General features: G+C 48.8%; 1 protein-coding gene across 4 annotated transcripts in view; it reads right to left on the minus strand.

The window, feature by feature from the left end:
* Nucleotides 1–1492: 1492 nt before the first annotated feature.
* GRID1 (glutamate ionotropic receptor delta type subunit 1) overlaps nucleotides 1493–18619 on the minus strand; it is a 701267-nt gene continuing 684140 nt past the window's right edge. For 3 of the 4 annotated variants that reach the window (XM_055425309.2, XM_088842072.1, XM_088842073.1), the window contains 3 exons: nucleotides 18028–18194; nucleotides 13534–13774; nucleotides 1493–2210 (listed from right to left, as the gene is read on the minus strand). In XM_055425309.2, the coding sequence (XP_055281284.2) occupies nucleotides 1782–2210; nucleotides 13534–13774; nucleotides 18028–18194 (837 nt within the window). In that variant the 3' untranslated portion in view covers nucleotides 1493–1781. Of the gene's footprint in view, nucleotides 2211–13198; nucleotides 13290–13533; nucleotides 13775–18027; nucleotides 18195–18619 lie in introns of all 4 variants that reach the window. The other variant, XM_055425312.2, reaches the window with a different exon arrangement.

Raw genomic sequence — 18619 nt, forward strand, 5'->3', positions numbered from 1 at the left:
CACCTTCATAAATACATCTCTGGAGTAACTCCACAGGGCTACAGGAGAGGCAATCAATAGGACTTTGTATTTCTCCAGGTCCACAGACCCCAGCTCTCAGCCCTGCCCCCATTACTGCGGGGGAGGGAGCCCCGCCCTTCTTGGTGCCAGATGTGGGGTGTGTTCAGCACCATGGCAGGTTATGAAAGCAGAATCACCTTTGTCTTCAGAAGAAAAAGAGCTAAAGTTACATATAGTTACATACAGCTTAGAGCACTTGAATGACTGCCTCTAGAGTCATTTCCTCTCCCTGATTCTATAGTTTCATTGCCCCAGAAAGGGCAATGGAGGGAGGCAGGGCTATCAGGTCCTCGTAGCCTAAAGAAACAGTTTCCTAGCAGGTTTATCAGCTCAGGGATAGAGCCAGGGAGCTCAGAGACTAAACGATGCCCTCAGCCAGGAGAGCCCCTGCCATGGGCTGGATCACAGCCTGAGAGCTTCTGGTCTGGAGCCAGTGGCAAAGCAGGACATGAAGTCTCATGCTGGGTTTCAGCCCTGTCTGGCAGACTTTCTGCAGGGTTTAAGACCCAGAGACATCCTTTTACTTTTGGAGCTTCTTCTCTGGAGGTTAGGAATTGCTTATCTCCACATCACACAAGTTACACTGTTCTTTCTCTAAGAGCCAAGGCTTCCTCTTACCTGCAGGAACACGGTCCTTTTGATCTATTCTCAGCACTCTCATCACCTAAAGCACTAGTCTGCTCCCCTGCGGTACCTCTCTCCACTCCTCCAACAGGATCCTTTCACCTGAAAACACAGGCCCACACCCAAGTGAATATTCTCCCCCTACCTGGCTTCTCATACCCTCCACCTCACCGGGTCCACGCACCAGACCTCGCATCTTCCGATCGCCATGGGAAAAGCCAAGCCCACCTCTGCTCAGCCTCCCTGAGGCAATGGTGGCACCCAGCCTCTTTCTCCCAGATTCCATCACTTGTGGATGCTTCTTATTAAGAAAAGAAAGTTTAAAAAAAAAACACACAACACACAGAACAAGGCCAACAGGATAACCCTAGAGCATGTCGGCCTCAAAGTCCTCAGAGCCGGTTGGATCAGCCTGGGTGCTTCTCTTGGGTCCACAGCACACTGTGACGTGAAGTGGGGTGACCAACAGGACAGCTCCGGTCCCGGGAGCCTCTTTAATCCCAGGTTGACTGGCACAGTTGATCACCCTACAGCGCGGGGACCCAGGGGTCAGGCTAACGCTGACTCGAGGCTCACCCTTTATCTACGTGAGAGGATTAAGGGGGAAAAGGCCAGGGGCAGAGGAGCATGGCAGGAACCATGAGACAGGGAAGGAGGCAGCACCCCAGGCTCCTCTAAAGGGACTGGCTGTTCACCTTCCCCTCTCCACCAGCAGGGGGCGTCCTTTTCTGATCACCCCTCCTGCCCTCGCCCTCAGAAAGGCCCAGGAACAGGGGGCTTCTTTGGCACTTCAGAATGATCACAAGTAATTTGCCATTTTATTCATATAGAACAAAATTTACAAAGTCATTCATACAGGTTTTGATTTTTTTTTTTACTGACTTCGAAAATTGGGAATATTCAAAATACACTTTTACCCCACTCCATTCTGTCATTATTTACACGTATATACAAGAAAAATGAAAGAGTCTCTGTGTATGTGTGTGTCTGTGTGTGCGCGCGCGTGTGTGTGTGTGGTTTGTGTTGTTGTTTTCTGGTATTAAAAAGCTCTGCTGGTCAGGTGGGTGGATGGGTGGGCAGGAGGGCAGGCGGCGCGGTCAGATGGAGGTGCCATGGGAGGTGTCCAAGGCCTCCGGAAGGACGCCTCCAGGCACAGGCTGGAAGGACATGGGGATGGGGGTCTTCACGGGGCTCTGGCGGAACAGCCCCCCGTTGGGCGACCTGTGTTTGCACTGCATGGAGGGCATGGTGGCCGAGCTGCTCAGTGGCAGAGGCAGGTTGCTGCTGGGCCCTGATGAGAGTGTCCGGCTAGTGCCGTGGCTGCTTTGCTCCGGCAGGAAGGTGCTGACCGAGAGCTGCGTGTTCTGGTACTCTCGCGTGGGCTCTAAGGCCTGGCTGGGAGCCAGGCCCCCCATCTCCAGGGCTGAGAGCTCAATGGACGCTGGGGAAATCTGCTTGTGAGCAATGTCTTCATCCATTAGACTGTTCATGCGCCGATGGACCTGCTCCAGATTCACTTCTTTGTCCTAAGGGAGAGCACAGGAGGAGGGTCAGGCCAAGCCCTAACGGGAGCCCCAGCTGGTTTCTACAAACTTTGGAAGGCTGGAGACCTCAGCTTGCTGGGAAGTGGGGTAAAGCGGGCCCTCATTCCTCCCACCTGCCCCCAACTGCATGGCCAGCCCTCCTTACCTGGGATACCGGTAGCCTTGGACACTGCTCCCAGGTAGCAAGGACCCAGCAAGAAGGGCTTTGCAGCATTTGCCCCCCAAATGCATTCTGCTCAGGACCAATCACACCCAGAGGCAACCCTTGGGAGAAGATGCTTTGAGCAACTGGCAGAAGCAATGGAAGAAAGGAGTCCCATGGAAATAAAAAGGTGTGGTCTTTGAGCCCCTGATATGCCTCATGGATTTGCAATTTAGTGTTTACAGTGCTCAAAAGACCTGGTGTGATCATCCCCACTGTACACAAAAGGAGGCTTGGGTTCAGGAAGGTCAGTGGCCTCCCAGAGTCATAACCCCTGTGAGCAGCAGAGGCAGCATGGGAAGCCTGGAGCACACGAAATCTTCAGAGATGCTGGGGAGGGGGCCTGTCCCTGTCTGGAAGCTCATGTGGCTGGGGGCCTGGATGAGGATGGGGCATGGGATGGTGAGAAAAGGGACTTCCCCGGGATCAGCTGTCATTCCTGATATTGTGAAGGTTTGAGGCTGCCGAGATGCGTGACCCTCATGGTTGATTCTCCATGTAGTGAACTGCACACCTGACTCTTTCACCATAAGGGGGATGGTATCAAGGAAAATATTTTGTTTGTTCAATTATTTACTGGCTTAAGAAACAGAACAAATATCACTGATATTTTGTCTTCAATGTCAGAGTAAGTCAAAGAGGCCAGACTTCTTGAAACCTCCCTAAAGACAAAGACTATATAATCTACTTCAGTTTCTCCCCAGTGACTTGGGGTACGAAACCAGATGTCTGTGGAAGAGCCATACCAACCCCCCAATGAGGTATTAGATGCTGCAGTCCTATTTTCAGGCAGCATTAGGGCCTATGTGTCAGGCAAGGTTAATCCCTCCACCTATGAGTCCCTGGTGTCAAACTCCAAGAGAAGTACCATGTTGAAGCTTTGCTCCAAAACAGACCATCACAGGCTGTCTAATGCCAATCTTCATACAGCAGAGAGAGGAACCTGTCCCCTATTGACCCTTAAGCTTGTTAGAAATAACCATGAAAGGTAAAAGTCCTGAATATGATTTCAAATGAAGAAAGAAGGAGCCACACAAATCCACGGGCCAGCTCAGTGAGTCTCTGGGCTCCTCTAAGCCTGGTTCCCCAGGAAGAGGCAACCCTGAATAACTGGCATGAGCTCCCCTCTCAGAGGAGGGCCCATGGGGCTAACCCCGATGAAGTCTCATCCCAGGTTTCCTCAGACAAGGAAGCTGCCTTTGCCATCCACTCTGTGCTCCCAATGTCCCCTGGCCTGGAGAAGGCAGGGTCAGTGCTCTCTCTACCGCCTTGTTGAGATCATGACCAGCACACAGGGCTTGGCTTCTGGTGGGAGATCTGCTATCTTCACCAGAATAAGAAATCTGACAACACTCAAACAACAACGGGGAGCTCATTCCAGGCCATGAAAAAGACAGAGGATAAAGAAAGCCAACTGGTATGAGGGTGAAGGTACTATGGTGAGGAGATCGGACTGTAGATAGAGTTTACATCAGAAATCATTGACATGGTCCCATCGGCAGAGCCAAGATTCCAGTGAATTGAAGCCGCACATAGCAGAGCTCAGCTTACTGATGCTGGCAGACCAGCTCCAAGTATAGAACATGTCTGGGTGGCAAATGGGTGGAATTGGGGGAAGGATACTAGGGCTTTACTTAGACTAAATATGGTACATACAATGTCTTTCACGGACTCCTTCAACTGTTTGTAAAATGTTAACAAACCAAATCCAAGTTCTCTTCTTAATTAATTTATAGCATGGTTAATCCAGCTCTGTGCTATCTTGGTCTTTTTCCTGTGCTGTTTATATGCTTTGTTTCCATTTTTGAATATTTGAGCAAACTCTGGGAGATAGTGAAGGACAGGAAACCTGGCATGCTGCAGTCCATGGAGTTGCAAAGAGTCGGACACAAACTGGTGACTGAACAACAACAAATTGTTATGTTAGACATTGGCTTTTGACTACCATCAAGCATCAATTCTCCCTTCTGAAGAAGACTTGACTTTATTTTGTTTTGCTTCACGTTTGGGAACTGCTTTTCTCCCACTGAATAACAGTGTGGCAGTTCCCTGTCTACCTGTAGCCAGAAGGCAGTACCATGAACCAAGTAAGGCAAGAGAACTGGATCTGAGTTCCGAACAAAGAGATAAAGAGACAGAAGATGTTTGATGGTAAATGACAGTGACAGTTCAAGAAACTTTCTACTCCATGATCACCCTTCTGGATCTTGTCTCCCAGCTCTCAAGACAAGCCTGGACTTCTGTCCATCACCGGGCAGGCTTCTCCAGCCTTCTCATGGCTGCTCTGAGCTCCTGATAAGCTCCTGATGCAGCATTTTCATGTGTGTCAGTCAGTGTCACAGCTGTGTTGGTAAATATTTGTATCTACAGGCTATTTTCACTTCAAAATAAATGAAGGACACAAGACAGGTACCAGAAAGCCTGGAAGCTGGAGAAATTGAAGGAGAATCTCAGACATTTCTGAAGTTTAATAATACAAACTTCCCTTCTCCCTGCAGCCAGCAAAGCTAGAAGAATGAACGAGCTGAGTGCCTTGGCTGGCAGAGCCTTTAGCTGATGAAGGAAACTGAAGACCAAATAAGTGGTCCTGGGATCATTGGAAGAACTAGTTAATTGCATAATCTTGCCTTTACTTCCTTTCTATTTTCTTTTCAGAGCTTTAAGAATCCTTCTGAGGATGGAAATAAGTAGCTTAAAAGTAGACTAATTTGGAGTAGGAGGTAAATGTCTTGGTCCCAGCTGTATTCACTCTGGAATCTGGCCTTAGAGAAGAGGTGGTGGCAGTTTAGTCACTAAGTTGTGTCCAACTCTTCCGTCCTCATGGACTGTAGCCGACAAGCTCCTCTATCCATGGGATTCTCCAGGCAAGAATACTGGAATGGGTTGCCATTTCCTACTTCAGGGAATCTTCCGGACCCAGGAATCGAACCCAGGTATCCTGCTCTGCAGGCAGATTCTTTACTGACTGAGCTACAAGGGAAGCCCCCCTTCTCTCTTAGAGAAGAGAGCTTGGCCCTTCTTTTCATACTCAATGGAACACTCAGCCAAGACAAGTGTTCAGGAGATGTTCCTCATGTTGTTGGGGCCTATAGGTAGAGAAGGGATAACTTCTTGCCGAAGAAAGCCAGAGGGAGACAGAGAGTTGAGAACAGGGGAGCCCTCTTACCTATTGCCAGGGAAGCAGAGAAAAGGAGAGCTTTGGGGGAAGACAAACCAACCAACATCTTCCAAAGAAACATTTGTGAACAAACGAGGTCTCTGAGATGAAATCCTTCAGCAGTAAAGGACAAGGGAGAGGAGGTTTGGTGGGAAGTGTTATGAAAGATGTAGGGCGCAGGTACTAGTCTAGCATAATAATCACAGCTCTGAGGGGTTGGCCAGGTAATAGCAAAGCATCTAGAGTAGCAGTCCCCAACCTTTTTAGCTCCAGGGACTGGTTTTGTGGAAGACCATTTTTCCCTGGACCAGGGCACGGGGGATGATTTTGGAATGATTCAAGCACATTATATTTACTGTACACCTTGTTTCTATTATTATCACATCAGCTTCACCTCAGATCATCAGGCATTAGATCCCAGAGGTTGGGACCCCTGATCTAGACCACAGTGTGGCTTTGGAGAAAATTCAATTGCCCCAGAGTCAGGATCTTGGAAAGAAAGCACTTGAATAAGTAGTATTTTTAAATCCATATTTTTTCCTGCCTCCAATTAAGGACAAATGAAGCAGTTTCAAGGAGGCTGCAAAGCTGTGCAGTGGGTCTCATTTCCACTGAGGTTATTCATTAGCCTATAACCCTTCCACATCAAGACACAGAGAAAACGTCCACTCTGACTGAACAGACTTTCCAAGCCGACCTTCCTACTCCAAATGGCAGTCAAGAAATCCATTCCCTCCTCACAAGTGGGACCTCATTCTAGTCAAAGGCCATTACTGCAGGTAGCGCATGCTCAGTCACTCAGTCGTAACCGGCTCTTTGCAACCCTATGGACTTAGCCCACCAGGCTCCTCCCTCCTTGGGATTCCCCAGGCAAGAATACTGGAGTGGGTTGCCATTTCCTACTCCAGGGGATCTTTCTGACCCAGGGATGGAAGCTGAGTCTCCTGCATCTCCTGCATTGGCAGGAAAAGTCTCTGCCGGTGCACCCCCTAGGAAGTCCATTACTGTTGGTTGACCCAACACAAAGTCACACCTGGAAGAATAGGGTGCCATCTTGAGCTTCCTATATTGGATGTTTAACTGGACAGGAAAATGAGTGGGCTTCCCTGGTGACTCAGACAGTAAAGAATCTGCCTGCAATGTGGGAGACCCGGATTTGAGCCCTGGGTAGGGAAGATACCCTGGAGGAAGAACTGGCAACCCACTCCAGGATCCTTGTCAGGAGAATCCCATGGACAGAGGAGTCTGGTGGGCTACAGTCTACCAAAGAGTCAGACACGACTGAGAGACTAACACATACACTCAAGGCGAATACCTCCCTGGAAAACACATGTGGCCCATTTCTGAGTCTCCCAATATGTTCTATCAGGCATCTGTTAGGAGACCAGAGGGGGAGTGCAGACAATGGGAGAAAACCACCTTCTTTGGAAACTCTGAAAACATTGTCTTCTTGGACCAGATTGAGCCCACATGAAGTCATTTCTGGTGCCCTCCTGGCCAAGGAATAGGAGGCAGACATAATCTGCCTGTTCAAGGAAAGAGGCAGGAGTGATTTGAATAATTATCTATATTTTACACAAAATGGGGCATTCTATTATGTTATGCAAATTCAAATAATGGACTTTTTTATGTGCACTACATCAGTTTACATCCTCATTATCTCAAGGCTTCGGTGTTCAACCAGGTAATGACAGCTGTGGAAAGAGACTCAGAAGCTTGCTGCTGCATTCATTAATTTACTGTAGGTAACTGACCTAGTCAAACAGCCCTGAATAGGACATAAAATTCACTGATGGCATTTATTCATGAATCCTGCTGAATTCCAGCTTTGTATTGGAATTAAACATGATAGCACACGCACCAAGAGAGGTTACTGGAGACCCTCTCCCAGGCATTGTCTTGAAGAGAAATAAAGTTCCGTAATTGAGCCGCTGTTCACCAATGTGGAAATAAAACATTGTACTGGAAAACGGTAATTAACTAAACTATCATCTATGTAACAGCAGGTTACACATGGGACTCATTAGAACCGACTTTGTTTGGAGTCCAACGGCTCCTACTTTAAATTAGGCAGGAACAAAATGGGATTAGGGACTCCCCACCCAACAAGGATGGTTGTAGGAGGTGATCTCCTGTTACTGCAGACCGACCAAGTAGTAAATAAGACTCAGCTGACTGGGAGAAACACCATCAATGTGATCCTCTTAAGTACTGCTCCAAAGAACTGCTGAAGCCCAAAGGATTGGCTGGAAGTCTGAGAGTAACGATTGGGTAAAAGCAAAGAAGCTGGACTTTAAGTCAGTGAAGTGGCCGCAGGGTATGACGGGCAGTCCCTAACTTTTTTGGCACCAGGGCCTGGTTTCATGAAAGACAATTTTTCCATGGATCTGCAGGGGAGCGTCTCAGGATGATTCAAGCTCATTACATCTATTGTGCACTTTATTTCTATTATTATTACATTAGCTCCACCTCAGATCATCAGGCATTAGATCCCAGAGGTTGGGGACTCCTGTTTCAGAATGCTGTAGGAAAGAATTCTGGTGAGCTTAGTTGCAGATTTTGTAGAGGAGGACTGTGAAAGGACGTCAACAGACACCTCCCATCATATGTAGCAGCAGCAGGCACACGTGGTGTAAAGGGACTTACTTGAGGATACACAATTCTACGGTAAATGGAGCACCAGGATGACAACCCACGTGTACCTGGTTCCAAAACTTGAGCTGTTTTCCATTCAACTTCCCCTTGGCATGACAGTGTAGACCAGTAGTCTTCCTCCTTGGCAGGCTATCAGAAGCACATGGGGAGCTTCTAGAAACTCCAGTTGTCCTCAACTACCTAATACAACCCTTTGGAGAATGAAGCCCAAGTATCTGTATTTCTAAAAAGCTCCAGGATGGATCACCTCTGATGTGCAGCCAGAACTGAAAGCCATTGATCCAGGTGCAATGACTCCACAACAATTTAACATTAATAACGTTTTCTTTATAGGATCCCAGACCGGTTCACTCATTCAGTAAACACTTTGGAGCTCCTACTACCAGAGGAGCTAATGTTCCTTGTGAAGCATCCATCTTGGCCCCTGACACATAGAAAGTGCTCGATATTTTATATTCATGACCCCTTAATGAGAGGTCTCACTGTTCCAGAGACTGAGCAAAGTGATGGGAATGCAGAGGTGGAGAAGTGCCAACAGACTTAAAGCAGAGACAGGCAGGTAAACCATCAGTTGTAATTTGGAATCACACCCAATGTGAGTACATACACAGGGAGGTAAGGAGGCCCGTGGTGATGGGCAAGGGGAGGTTTTACAGAGGGGAGTGATGTGTGAGTTGGTTCTGATATACACAGTGGTGTATGATAAGTGTTCAGTGACCTCTTACTAAAAGGCACACACACTCACTTTCTTACCCTCATGCCAAGAGATCCGATAGTAGCAGTGTAGCCGTTGGGCCAGGCTCAACAGTCAGAGCTCTGAATTCCTCTGGATTGGGGCCAAACGTAATCCCTCTGGGGTTCAGAGGATGTAAATACCTAGCTAGGAGCCAGGATCCTGGCTTAGGAAGAGTTCTCAGTTACACCCTTCATCCCCAAACCATCTGGAAAGGCCAGGCAGGAACCCCTGCTCCTGCACACTCCCCATGCCAGGCCCGGAGGTGGACACATAATCCCTATTCCAGTTCTGCCCCTACTACTTCTGAGTCCTATTTCTCCAGGGACATGGATGCCTTCCTTAAATGTTGTGAAAGAGAATCAAAAGAGTGAAGAAGATAACATGGGAACCTGAGAATCATGTGGGGACCTTGGGGGGAAAAAAAAAGACCCAGGTTCAGCTTTAAATCCATGGAGTGGGACCTGGGAGTCCATATTTCTAATAGTGCCACAGAGGCAGATCCCAAGTGTGGTTTGGGAAGGCTTCTTAACCTGTCCCCATCGAGAAGCAGCAACAGTTATGGCAGTGATGACTATAGCAGTGACAACGAACAGCCCAGCTGCCAGGTTGTGAGCAGAGAGGCCCATGCGCAAACATGTTGATGATGACCTCTGGCCAACATCCAGTGAGGACACGAAGCCTTCAGCCCAGTGGCCCACAAGGACCTGAATCCTGTGCACAACTATGTGTGTGAGCTCGGAAGTGGATCTCTGGCCAACATCCAGTGAGGACATGAAGCCTTCAGCCCAGTGGCCCACAAGGACCTGAATCCTGTCCACAACCATGTGTGTGAGCTCGGAAGTGGATCTGTCCCCAGTAGAGCCTTCAGATAAGACCCCAGCCCTGCTCAACAACTTGATTACATCAAGTGAGAGACCTTGAGACAGAAGACCCAGCTAAACTACACTTGGGTTCCGGACCCACAGAAACTGTGAAATAAGTATTTCATGTTTTAATCCAATAAAAAGAAAAAGAAAACATGTACTTTTCCTGGAATAGAGAAGGTACCCTAAGATGTGACTCCTCTTGCTCACAGCCCTTTCTGCCTATCACAGGGTCCTTGAGAGGGAGCAACCACTTGGGCAGCGTCCACCAAGCACATCCCCATGGGTCAGATGCTGATTAAGGAAATTTATACATCATCCCTTGTTGAACCTCAGAGCAATACTATGAGGTTGGCATAAAGGAAGAGGGCAAAGATGCAGGAGAGGAAGTCTCTACATGCAGTGGAAGAAGCATTCGAGGATGGAGGTGGGGAAAGGTGTTCATTCGAGGGGAATGTCCCCAGGAACGAATCTCCCCCGGAGAGCAGGAGTGCATTGTGGGAGTTTGCAGATAAAAGCGAGCCCACTGGCCAGATCGGAGGAGCCTGGCTGCTGCTCCAGCCCTACTGCCTGTCCCCTGCCCTGCCTCTGTCAGCCCCTGTCTGCAGTGGAAGCAGGGCCTGGGGGAGAGCAGACACGGCAGGAAGCAACAAGGATTCCAAGCTCCCAGCCCAGTGACAGACGATTCATTCCCCCACTTCTCATGCCATCTCTCATTTGTGTAGTTCTCATCTTTATTTCATGAATATTTTATTCTCAGAGCAATGGCTCCACTTCCCCCCATAAATCTACAGGGTGGCTCTTTATTGCATCTGCGGAGCGGGGTGCACTCACCTGCACTGGATAACTACATAATCGTCTGATTCCTTAGAAAAAATATGACCTCAAATCCACATGAATATTAAGAGGCTGAACGTACATTACTACTCTTCCCCAAGTAGGTGTCTAAACTCTGAAGACGTCGTGGCATAAGCTGTTAAATACGACTAGGACTCCACCCAAAGACAGGTTTCTGGCTTTTAAGAAATATGGCCAATGGCCCAAAATGAAGCATTCCAAGCTCAAGCAGACACTGTCACCTAATTGCAAATGCTGCTCCATAAAATACAGGCAACCAGTAACACAAAGTAGTTCTGGATTAAATACCACCATTATTTGTCAAAGGTTTTAAATATATGCCTCTAAAATTTGTTGTCTCAACCCCTTTCCTGGTTCCTGTTCCCTGTGATGAGCTTTAAAACCTTTGGCCTGGCATCTAGTCCTTTAGAGCAAGTCTCTGCTTTGCACTTTAGCCTCCTCTACTCTAATTTCCTTGCTGATGCCCCAGAGCTATGGGAGGTGTGATGACTCTGTCTGCCCCATGGTCACCCTGCCCCAAAGGCAACATCTCCTCTTCAGCTTGAGGATCAGTACCAATCCTTCATCACTCAATTCTAATAACCCCAAGCCCCAGGAAATCTTCACTAACCAGCATCCCTACCCTCTGTAACCCTACCATGTCCCATCTGGGCTAGGTGCCCCTGAGCCCTGGATGGAACCTGCAGTTCATTTCAGGATGGCCCTGATCAATGGACAATGGAAACCACTTGGCTGACCTCTGCCACATCTGCCCACATGCAGGTAAGCTCCCTAAGGACAGAGACTGTGTGCTTATAGGCATACTTATCAAACGAAGAAGGAGAGAGGAAGGCAGAAATTTCATTTGAAAACCAGAAACTCATAATAACAGGGGAAAACTGGAATACTGCCTCCTTTTACCATGTAACACGCAAATGGGCTGGAAGAAAGGCAGCCATGTTTTATTCAACCTGCGTCTACATCGACTCTCTATCTGGAGCAGGCTAGCGTCCTGGGTAGAAAGTTTCACATTTTCTAAGCACTGCATCCTCTTGGGTCTGAGATCCTAGGCTTGTGTAGAAGCCAAACAGGAAAATGGGATACTTTTCAGGCAAGAAAGGAGCTGTTCCTCTCAGTGAGCTCATCGCATGCTTTCCCTGGCCTTCCTCTCTTTTTGCTTCTGCCTTCTACGTCTCTCCAGTAATCCCCCTGCCTCGCCCCCCACCCCCCACCTCTCTCTCACAGTGAGAGTTCATCTGGTTGTCCAGGCTGGACCTGGCATGAGACACTGAACCAGGGGATGTGAAGAGACATGACTGGAAGCAGACAAAAATGCCTCTCACAGTACCTGCCTCACAAGGGACATTCCGGAGGATTGGGCCTGTGTCTCCTGGGCTCCACACTGCCTGCAACATCCTAGCATGGTGCCTCCGTGACAGTGCATTGCTCAACCAACTGGAAAACCTGTCCTCCTCCCCTAACCAAAGGGACATTTGCTATAAACTTCACTGAAAATTTTCCAGTAGCAAAAGAAGCTCAGGATAGAATCATTAACTGTTCCTTTCAGTGGGCTTTCCTCAAATATTTTCCTTCCTTCTCTCTTATGGCCCAGGGGTGACAGAAGAGCCCTGAGTCTATGGGAAACTCTAGCCTTGCATGCCTTACATGGAGGTTTACAGGTGATATGAGAGAAAGATGGATGTCCTCAGAACATTTCAGACATGCTGAATCAAACAGCAAGCTCTTTCCAGCAAAATCTAAGTGTGATGGCAAAGAGCTCACTGCCTGCTATGAATGGTGGATCTGCCCTCACTCCCAGCCATGCCAGGGACTCTGTTACAGACTGATGGATGGGGCCATGACCAGTCAGCCTTTCTAGGCTGTGGAGATGGTGTCCATGGTGATGCTGCCTCTTTGAACGTGATGCTGGTTACTTCATTGCTCCTTGTTTGAAATTTACACCTGCTTGTGTCAACATCATTTATAAGCAAAGCTGTGATTCAAGAAGTAGCTGAGATGTCTGTATCAGGCAATGACAGCGCTACACTGGAGTGGCTGGGCTTGTGCTACAGTGCCTGTGTATAGTTTCAGCCAGGAGAACATCATTACCAAATGATGCACCTTGCCACCCTCCCTTAGGGACATTGGTTCCAAGAGAACTTCCATGAGGACTTTATACTCCACCCTCCCCACCCCTGCAACCCCATACCCCAAAAATATTGAGCTTGAATACCAGCAAAACCCAAAAAGAAGGAAGTGTGGAGGGCAGAATCAGCTGTGGCTGGCACACACAGGGAAGGAAATGTGCCCAGCAGTTGGAATCAGAACAAAGCCACAGTGGTCCCTGTGCTGGGTGTCCCTGGAGGGACAGAGGCAAGGCTGGGCCCTGCAAGGAGGAAGAGACGAAGAAGGGATGATGAGGGGACGGGAGCCGATCCCCCTTCAACATGCTGGGAGAGCAGGGCTCGTGGCCCTGGGTGAACAAGGAGAACCAGGAAGGAATGCAGGTTCCTCTCTTACCCTACAGCTGGTCTCTCCAGGTCAGGGTGGAGGCACATGGGCGGGGCAGGGTGGGGAAGGGCTCTCTGGCGCTGCTCATGCTGTACCCGCTCTATAGATAGATACACGACTTTAGTGGCCATGCCTGGTGCCTTGGCATTTTGTTCAAGCATGAAAACACCCCCTTCATTTGTTCTGTGGCTTTCAGTACAAAATAAAACAATGTCACCATTCCCCAGTATAAAACAAGTGATTTGGGCAAATACTATCTGGATGAGAACCACCCGCCAAGTTGCCCAGGGGGCCTTTCCTGCCTCTAGGCTGCAGAAAGGAGAAGCAGGGCCCAGGGCACGGACCTCTTTGGGGGTCTCCTGGTGGCACCGGTTGCTGTTCCACCACAACTCCAGGGCAGCCACCAGGCAGGCGAGGAGGAGGCCGATGGCCAAGATGCAGAAGACTCCAGCGAAGCTGTGCAGCTTGAGGGACTTGCCATCCGCCTGGGCACTGGCGTGGCTGGAGAGGTCGCAGCGGCCCGTGTGCGGCCACCACTTCTGCTTGAGCACATCCAGGTCTCCAGTGTCCTGAAGCTCCAGGATCCTGCAAGATACACCCCATGTGAGCCACAGTGCTGGCCTCAACCACACAACCTTGGGGCCCTGGTCCCTTCCCCACCCTGCCGGCCCCTCCACAGACAACGCTGAACCATCAGAGTGGCTCTCTGTCTCAGCTTTTCACTTTCCAGTTCATTCTCCACTCTGCTGTCCACGCACCTTTCTCAAAGCGCTTATCAGATTTGTCATTCTCTTCCTCAGAGCTCCCATGTCCTCTCCCACCCTGTCCCACTGCCCATGGACGGAGTCCAGTAGCAAACCATGTAAGGATCCTTCATGTGGGTTCCTGGGGCAAACTCCGAGGATAAAGTTGGGAAATGACAGAAATGGAAGACGCAAACAGTCAGACTGTGGACCTAACTACATCCTAAGTCTCTCTTACTAGAATTCAACAAACCATTTATGTATTCACTCATTTGAGGAGCAGCTGATTTGTGCCAAGTACAACATTCAGCGCTGCTGAGAGCACAGTCTAGACACACCTACTTGGACACTGGAACAATTGGATGAATCAGTGTAGAGACAGAAGCGGTGATCAATTCAACAAAATTAAAGTAGAGGTGCGAAGAAAGGGCGCACTGGGAGGATGGCCTGGACTGGGGGTGTGGCGAGACCTCATCAAAGAGCCAACAGTTTAGATGAGTTTAGCATACCTATGTGCCAGGAAATCTCCAAAGTGCCTGACAAACTGTTTAATTCTCATGTCAACCCTTCTACTTCCATGTTCCCATTATTACAGAGACTAGAAAATGAAGGCACAGAAAAGTGAAATCTGGTGCCATACTGACCCAATATTGACATGAGCTGCCTTTTATTGAGAACACAGTAGGGACTGATCATTTTATATTGTTTTAATCCTCACAACAGCGTGCAAATTAGCTTCCAGGTTTACAGATGGGAGACCTGAGGCTCAGAATCTAGATAACTTGCCCCCAGTTGCAATTAGCAAGGGGTAAAACTGCTGTTCAGAGCTGGATCACACTGACCCAGGGGGCCGTGCTCTTTATAGAACACCAGGCTGCTAAATGCAGTCAGCCTGCTCTCCTCTCCAAGAGTCAGTTTGGGCCTAGGGCACGCGAGACTGGCCAGAGAGGGGCCGTAGGGCTGGTTTCCTGCTCACTAACTCACTAACTGAGATGTTAGGCAGACAGCTTCACTCTGCCAACGCTTCCCTTCTTCCTGCTCTTTATAACTGTATGCATTTTTATGCCCAATATTATTCCAGGAAGAATGTAAGGCAATGTATAGGAAAACAAAGAATAAAAGAAAAACAAACAAGCAGATTCAAAGGAAAATTTAAATATGTAAGCAATAGAGGAAAGATAAAACAAGCCATGGGCACAGAATGACTCCTGGAACAAGGCTAAACTAACACACACCATAATAATCTCTACTCCTGCCTGTGAGTAAACCAGAGCGATAATAGCCACTTCCTGAAGCCAGTCCTTCTATTTTCCAGACAGATATAATTGCAGGTGCTTTCCTGTAGTCAATAGCCGTGGAGCCTGCTACACAGTAGGTGCTCTATAAATGGCTATTAAGCTGCTAAACATTTGCTGAATGCCTACTCTGCACGCCATGGTCCACTAAAGGGCTACAGCATTCAACCCCAGTCACACACACACACACACACGCTGTAGCCTAAAGACCCAATCCTCTACCAAAGCAAGGGAACACACATTGGTATTCAGGAAAATATCTTAGTTCTTGGGACTCAGAGAAGGAAGGCTACAGAAATTCCAGAGAAGGCCGGGATCTGCTATTTCCACAGGACCTTTTTCTGTCAATGGCACGGAGTGTTTGCTGTTTTCTGAACCTGCCACCTTCCTCCTCTCAGGCATGACCCACAGACGGGCAGCTCACCATTCTGCCTGAATCATATAATGGGGCCTCTTAAAGAATCACTGGCAGCAGTAATTTGGAAACCTGTAGTCCTGAGTGTTTCCCCCAAGTACAAACCCCATCTTCCCAGGTGAGGGAAGTGGACGATGTTTCCAGCCCAGGAAGGACAATACTTCAGGGAGCCAGCACAGTCCACTGGGGACATTAACTTACAGTCACAGAGCACATGGCCTTCTGATGAAAGCAGGGAGTAATTAATCACTTCCTGCTAAAATATCACAGTATCTGGACTAGCCACTGTTGTTCAAGTCCACTGAACGATCTAGTCGAGAACCAAGCTTTCTCTTCTCCAGTGTGTCAGTGTTCACTTCAGTAGACTTTCAAGGGATCTCTGAGCAGTTTGAGTGCACGGGGACTGTAAGCCTTCTGCAGTGGGGACCCTGCACTTCTGTGAGCAGTATCTTGGGGCACATTAGCCGTCTTGGTGGTGCTGAAGCTGTTGTGCTGGTCCCACAAGTCCCCTTACCATCTGCTTCAGAGAAGTGATCATAGGTAGATAGCCTGGGGAATTCCCTGACCATCCCATCTCAGAAAACCAAATAGGGTAAACCTCAAAAACGCCATGGTCTTATACATCTTGGAGGAAAGCCATCCTTTCTTTGTACCTTTAATCCAAGGAATTGATAAATCACTACTCCTCCTTCTTTCATATGTCATCCTTCTCTGCTCCGGGGAGCAAAGGGAGGCAGAGGATATACACTTGATTAAGTTCTAGAGAAAACCCAAAAGACTCATTGAACTTTAATTAGTTCTACCCCTTTTCCCAGTTTTGCAAACAAGCCACTGGATGAATGAGTTGCAGGCCCTCCTCCTCGGCTTTTCCCTGATGGGGCTTAGGCTCGGGTGCTCATGGTCAGAAGAGCCCAGTCAACAGCTAGGAGGTAGGAGGAGGTAGTAAGTCTCAGAGATCTGACAGCACAAGGGCACAGCACTGGGGCTTCGAGAACCTGCTTTCTCCTCTCAACTTTGCCAGCAGCTGCCTGAGCCACCCTCAGCACACGTTACCTCTCTGAGCTTCAGGATATTAAATGAGTGGTCTTTGGCAACTCTGGCTCCTCCAAGTGGATGCTCTTCCAATTCTGGAAAGCCTGTGTTCATCAGGGGCTGTCCCTAAACCTCAGTGCCTTCCTGCCCTTTTCACCTGGATGCTTTAGCCACCGTCTGGATTTTGGTAGATCAAGGCAGAGCTCGTGTTCTGCTCCTTCACTGGCCAGGAAGTTACTCTACACACATATGTGAGTGGTGGGCTTAGACATCCCTGGGGATAAAAGCCCCTGTTAGTAGGCTGGCTCCTTGGAAAAGGCCACCAAGCTCACCCATGCTCTTCACCTACACCCTCTCGGTGGGGCCAGGTAACCTGGTCAAAAAGTAAGAAAAGTTCCTACGGGGGAGCGAGAAATGGATGACAAGAGACTACCTTCCTCAAGGAGGCTGGCAACGTATCCAGACTGAGCACTTGGAAACTTGATCACACCTAAGAACCCAGAGAAGATTAAGCTCAAGGGATGGACTTTCACCAGAAAAATCTAAAGAGGAAGGAAAGAGGCCAATGCAAACTAGATATGCATATTCATTGCTGGTGGATGAGGTCTGCGGGTCTTTGCTTAGTCCAGAACACTCCTGTCTACAGTGTTGTTCCCCCACCTTCTCCCAATACGCCCACCATTGCTAGTGTTAATTACCAGGAAGCTGATCTAGAAAGGATGGGTAGGAGGCAGGCAACTGAGGGCCAGGTCCCTCTCCTGCCACAGCAGGTAGCACCTGCTCCCTCAGCCCCTGTGCAGGTGAAAATAGAGTCAGTTTGCTTCTCTGGCCCCAATTTTGTTCACATCTCTACACCAACCTGTCCCACTTAACATTTATCTTAAGTGATCATTGGGACCTTGCCAGATCCAATTAATCTTTCATTTAATTTTAAATTACTGGCTATCTCTAGCTAACTCCTATTCAACCTTCAGGCCTCAGGTGCCACCTCCTCCGGGAAGTCCTCCCTGGTCCTCTGGGTCTGGTCAGATGCTCTCCTCTACCCTCCTCCACCCCCAGAATATCCTCTCTGTTTCACTGACTGCCCTGTTCCAGCATCGCCTGCTTACATGTCAGCTCCCACTAAGACTATGCAGCTTCATGGGAAGGCTACATATACTCCCTCTTTTTACTCTAGGACCTGGCCCAGGATGATCTGGGGATGTGCTGTGGGGAGGAGCATGTTGGAGCACAGTCGGTGCTAAAGAAAATGTGACGAGTCAACAAGTTTGTGTTGGCTCTCATGCCCTGAACAAAGGTTAAAACCCACCCCAGCACAGGTGCTGTCGGCATCTCCTCGCCGACCATGCCTACCTCTGCGAGAAGAGATCCCTGTAGGGGCTGCCATGCTGCAGGGCGATCCCATAGCCCTTGCTGCTCACACTGTTGGCAATGACGGTCACAGAGCAGTCATCATCTGTCAGGGCTGCATACTCCACCACAGCCACATCCCATAGAAAGGCGTAGTTCCCCTTCTTTGCCTGAAAGACCAAAAATCACCTTGCAGTTAGGCAGACCTGGCCTCCTGTATTAGTTGTGAGCAGCGATGGTGAGCAATGGTGGGGTTTGGGGACCTTCCTAAATGGTCCTCCTGCCCAATCAGCCGGCACCACAAACACTCCTATTTTCCGATCTGAGAGTCCACCCTTGGTTGATGCCACTCACTGTGATTAGACATAGAAGGATGTGATGCTGTCTCTGCACATCTCCAGAAAGAGGTGGGTAAGGTGAGCTACATGTGGGCTCACATTCACACACAAGAGCAGATTTCTGGTGTCAGTACCTCCATATCCACACAACAATGGATTCCATCAGGAACTTGCCTTTGGCCACAGCTCAAGTCCTTTTCCATCACACCCATCCATAGCAGACTTTAAATTCTATGCAAGTGTGCTAAATTGCTTCA

This window comes from Moschus berezovskii, chromosome 12 (assembly GCF_049115385.1).
Source record: "Moschus berezovskii isolate FMDL1 chromosome 12, NW_MosBer_1.0, whole genome shotgun sequence".
In the NCBI taxonomy this organism is placed as follows: domain Eukaryota; kingdom Metazoa; phylum Chordata; class Mammalia; order Artiodactyla; family Moschidae; genus Moschus; species Moschus berezovskii.